The following is a 5,609-nucleotide window of genomic DNA, read 5'->3' on the forward strand; positions in this document are numbered from 1 at the left end:
AAGAATATTTATCCTACTGAATCTAAAATGCTGACAAAGGGGACAAAACATAAGGACATAATGATACTGATGATTATATCTTTACATCTTTCTAAAGCTTAGGGCTTAAATGTCTAGCAAATTTCTTGTCATTATTAATTGACTGAGAGGGTATTTTATCCAAATATTAAAGTTTTCTAGTCAAATGGTAAACAAGTATCATTTAGAATGATAAAACTCACAAAGAGATAGATTTTTCCTTGCAACCAACAAGATAAACTATTGGCTGCATGTAGTCCTAACCAAAAGTTCCCTGTAACACCGTGAGTCTCCAAATGGAGGGGAAGAAAAAACTAGCAGGTAAATATTGTACAATAGTATTCAAGCATCAGGTGTATAATCTCTCCTAGTCCTTCAAAAACCCTTAGATCCTAACCATAATCTTATTTCTTTTAGTTGCTGTTACACAATTAAATTTGAACCTCATTCTTCATTCTTCTTAAAGACTTCGCCATAATTATAGTTATCAGCATAAATATCAAAACAACACAAGGTTACTAAAAGGGTTAATTTTAAGGACTACTCTATAAATTGAAGAGTAACTTTCTTTTTTGGTATCTTTACAAAGTAAGCAACATTTTATATTATTACAAGTATGTTATACTTAACTCTTTTCTGGAAATTGGAACTGCAGATATTGACTTGATCAAGTTTTCTGGTGGAAGATCCAATACTCTGGAAAGCTAAAAATAAAGAAAAACAAAACAAAACAGAGCAAGATTGTTAATATATTTGTTCCAGGTTCACTGTAACAGTGCTTAGCAAAAAAAGGAATGTTGAGACACTTAACAACATAAATGAGCCTCAAATGCACTAAGTGACAATAGCCAGACTCAAAAAGCTATATAGTGGCCCTAGCTGGTTTGGCTCACTGGATAGAGCATCGGCCTGCGGACTGAAGGGTCCCAGGTTTGATTCCAGTCAAGGGCATGTACCTTGGTTGCAGGCACATCCCCAGTAGGGGGTGTGCAGGAGGCAGCTGATCAATGCTTCTCTCTCATCCATGTTTCTAACTCTCTATCCCTCTCTCTTCCTCTCTGTAAAAAATCAATAAAATATATATATATTTTTAAAAAGCTATATAGTGTATGATTCAATTTACTTAAAATTCCAGAAAACCCCAAACTGTAAGGATGAAGAATAGATCATGGTTTCCAGGGACTGAGGATGAGAAGAGGGTGTGACTATAAGTAACAAACATAATGTCCCCCACCCCCTCAAAAAAAGAATTTTGCATTTATAAATTTAAAAATGAGTTAATGTTTTTTCCTAAAAGAGAGATGAACCACTGAGGAATCAAAGATAATTCATTTTATTTGTTAATAAAGTATTTATTGAGTGCCTAATTTGTGCCAGGCATTGTTCTAGAAATTGGGGACATAGCAATGAACAAGAGAGATAAAAATCTCATGGCACTTAAAAATAAACAAATAAATAATGGGAGAAAAATATGATCCCCAGGCTCTATTAAAGGTTAGCTAGAACAGCAGGGGCAGGGGCATTTGTATTTTTAAAAAGTTCCTTGAATGAATATAATGCATAGCCATAGTTATGAACTATTGCCTTAGTCAATCCTATTTATTGAATGATTCTTACATGACAGGCACATCTTACATGCCTTAATTTTTCCTTGAAATAATTCCATGACTTTCACACTATTATAGAATTTATTTCAAGAACGATGAAACTGGAGAACCAAGATGGCGGCATAGGTAAACACCTGAACTTGCTGCCGCGTACAACCACATTTAAACTACAACTAAAAGACAAAACGAGTATCATCCAGAACAACGGGAAGGCTGGCTGAGTGGAAATTCTACAACTAGAAGGAAAGAGAAAAGCGCATTGAGTCCGGCAGGAGGTGGAAGTGTGGAGGTACGGAGGCGCACGCGAAAGGGGCTGCTAGCTGGGTACGCTGTTGTCTTTTTCAATTGGGAGGGAGATACAAGCTCCCAACTGCTCTGAACTCCAGCTATAGGCAAAAATTTGGGGACCCAGACGGATACAGAGAGAAACTGTACTGTCTGGCATCGGGGTGGAATGTGAGGGCGGCTTCCTCGCAAAAGTGCTTGCAGTGTTCATTGTTCCTGCATGGGGCATGGGACACAGACCCCAGGACCTCTCAGAGGCAAAGCAGACTGGCAGCCATTGCGGTTTGCCCCACCCTGGTGGTTCCCTGAAACCCTGCCCCACCCAATTTACATCCCCACCCAAGCTGTGCATAGAGGCTTTTGCATACTAATGGCCTGGCCTATCTCTGCCTAAAAACCTGTCAAACTGTATCTGGGTCAGAGAATCCCAGAGATTCCAAAAGAAGGCCTAAGGCTCATCAGCAGCCTGCATTACTTCACAGGGGCGCCTCATCTGGGCATGTCCAAACCCCAAACAAAGAGGAGGAATCTGCAGATCTCTCTGTAGCTTCTGCTGGGTGGCCTCAGGCAGTGGTTAACTTTGCACCTCCTTGGAGATCCAAGAGCCAGTCTACCCAGTGGTCAGAGGGAGACCATCCAGATTACAACTCTTCACATCCATAAGAGACACACTCAGGGGGCAGACTCAGTGAGTGCCAAAGCCCCACTGAAGCAAGTCCTGCCCCATAAGGGTGTCTCCAGCACAGAAGTTCTCCCATTGTAGACACAACTGGTCCTTACAGCCAACTGACCTGAAGGTCGATTCCTCCCAATGATACCAATAGCAATCAAGGCTTAACTACAACAAGATTGTGCACACAGCCCACAAAGGGGTGCACCAAGAGTGTCAACCTCGGGTAATTAGGGAGGCTGAGCCACTGGGCCCTATAGGACACTTAGCACACAAAGCCACTCTATCAACACAGGGAAGCAGCCAAAATGCAGAGACAAAGAAACAGATCATAAATGAAAGAAATGGAGGAAAGCAAACTACTGGATATAGAGTTCAAAACCATGGTTATAAGGTTACTAAAGAATCTTCTAGAAACCTCTGAGAAATATAGTGAGACCCTCAAGGATATGAAAAAGGACCAATTAGAAATTAAGTATACACTGACTGAAATAAAGAATAATATACAGAGATACAACAGCAGACTAGGGGATCCCAAGAATCAAGTCAAAGATATGAAATATGAAGAAGCAAAAAACACCCAACCGGAAAAGCAAAAGGAAAAAAGAATACAAAAATATGAAGATAGTGCAAGGAGCCTCTGGGACAACTTCAATGTACCAACATCTTCTGGGGGTGCCAGAAGAAGAGAAAGAGTAAGATATTGAAAACCTATTTGAAGAAATAATGACAGAAAACTTCCCCTACCTGGTGAAAGAAATAGACTTACAAGTCCAGGAAGCATGGAGAACCCCAAACAAGAGGAATCCAAAGAGGACCACACCAAGACACATCATAATTAAAATGCCAAGGGCAAAAGACAAAGAGAGAATCTTAAAAGCAGCAAGAGGAAAACAGTTAGTTACATACAAGGGAGTACCCATACGATTGTCAGCTGATTTCTCAACAGAAACCATGCAGACCAGAAGGGAGTGGCAAGAAATATTCAAAGTGATGAATAGTAAGAACCTACAACCAAGATTACTCTACCCAGCAAAGCTATCATTTAGAATTGAAGGTCAGATAAAGAGCTTCACAGATAAGAAAAAGCTAAAGCAGTTCATCACCACCAAACCAGTATTATATGAAATGCCGAAGGGTATTCTTTAAGAAGAGGAAGAAGAAGAAAAAGGTAAAGATAAAAATTATGAACAAAGTGACAACAAATACATATCTATCAACAAGTGAATCTAAAAATCAAGTGAATAAAAAATCTGATGAACAGAATAAACTGGTGAATAGAATAGAAACAGGGGCATAGAAAGGGAGTGGACTAACAATTCTCAGGGGGAAGGGAGTGCGGGGGGTGAGGGAAGAGACTGGACAAAAATCTTACACCTATGGATGAGGACAGTGTTGGGGGGGGGGGGTTAGGGTAGGGGGTAGGGTGGGAACCGGGTGGAGGGGAGCTATGGAGGGAAAAAGAGGAACAACTGTAATAATCTGAACAACAAAGATTTATTAAAAAATAAATAAAAATAAAAATGAATTTTCAGGGAAAAAAAAGATGAAACTGAAATACAGAGAATTTATGTAACATGCCTAAGTGAAAAAGCTCAGATGTTAACACAAGCAATCTAAAACCAGAACCTACACCCAACCCGTGTCATACATATATCCTTTCAATGAGCAATGCATGAAAAGAGTGAGATAGCAGTATTGCCATAATGAATTTAGAACTGCCTTCCTCTTTTCTCCTTGACTCCTTAATTTTTATGAAGCCTTTGCAATGGACAAACCATGGCTGTTGAGGGATAAGACAAGGGAGAAATGGGGTAAATAGGAAGTAAAGAATGTAGGAAGAAATCTTCTTCAGATGTGTTTGTAACTATTCCGGAGAAGAATAAAACTAAAAGCACTGTCTCCTAACTGGTAGTATTATCTTCAAATTGTAAAAAAAAATATGTTGAATTTCACAAACATTAAAAAAAAAGTCAAAACTTGCTGACCTGGAGCTGTCATTTCTCTTTAAGATGCTCTGTACATTTCTGCTTTGATCTAGTAAAGGTTGATTTTTAAATTTTAAAGTGCAATCTTTATTTTTAAATTCTGGTCTTTAGGAACTGCCATTACTGTATCCCCTACAAAAAGGTATTTCTTTAGGATATTTTCTCAGAAGTAGATATTTTCAAAGCATTTATAGAATGAAAGCTGCAATACTTCTTGTTTATACTACAAAATGTTCGTGCCAATACAGATTCTCAGTAATAAAGGTTCTGTTATAATTTCTCTTAGAAAAAAAGGGATTCAAATTCCAGTTCTAGTTTTATTAGCTTTGCATCCTTGGGAAAGTCATTTTACATGCATGAACTTAAGTTTACACATCTGACAAACGGGGATAATAAATCTATTAAATAAGAAACCAAAAAAAAAAAAAAAAAGAAACCAGGTAGGGCTCTTGTGAGGATTAAGAAAAATGTGTCACATAATTAGGATGTAATAAATCCTATTTCCTTCTACATCTCAAAACATCCACAACCACTAACATTTTCTGTCTTTCTTAAATAAAACTAAACTTTGCTGGGGGGAAAAAAAGTGATGTAGGAAAGTTTTAAAGTTTAATTCAAGTGAACAAAACAAAAAATTTCTTATATAAACTAAAAACTACTTTTAAATGTTTCTTTTTAAAATTACATTTATTTGCTCCAAAAGGGCTCTGAAGGGGGCTTAAGAACATATAAATAAAATGAAGGTGTAAAATTATACCAGAAAACCAAGCTAAAGATAGTTACTATGCTTCTTGAAAACCAAGGTACAAAGGGCATAACTACACAGCATGTTTTATCTAGTAACTACAGGCCCGGTGCACAAAATTCATGCATGGGAGGGAGGGTCCCCTCAGCCCAGCCTGTACCCTCTCCAATCTGGAACCTTGGGGGATATCCGACTACCAGTTGGGATCAGGCCTAAACTGGCAGTTGGACATCCCTCTCACAATCCGGGACAATGGCTCCTAACTGCTCACCTGCCCTGACAGCCTGATTGTTCCT

At 38.5% G+C, this 5,609-nt stretch overlaps 1 protein-coding gene across 1 annotated transcript in view; it reads right to left on the reverse strand.

Moving 5' to 3' along the window:
• RARS2 (arginyl-tRNA synthetase 2, mitochondrial) overlaps positions 1 to 5,609 on the reverse strand; it is a 67,690-nt gene that overhangs the window by 56,423 nt on the left and 5,658 nt on the right. Inside the window, exon 2 of the mRNA XM_006095359.3 lies at positions 649 to 722. Within this exon, the coding sequence (XP_006095421.1) occupies positions 649 to 722 (74 nt within the window). The remainder of the gene's footprint in view (positions 1 to 648; positions 723 to 5,609) is intronic.

The sequence above is a fragment of the Myotis lucifugus genome, unplaced genomic scaffold (genome assembly GCF_000147115.1).
Source record: "Myotis lucifugus unplaced genomic scaffold, Myoluc2.0 scaffold_152, whole genome shotgun sequence".
Taxonomy (NCBI): Eukaryota; Metazoa; Chordata; class Mammalia; order Chiroptera; family Vespertilionidae; genus Myotis; species Myotis lucifugus.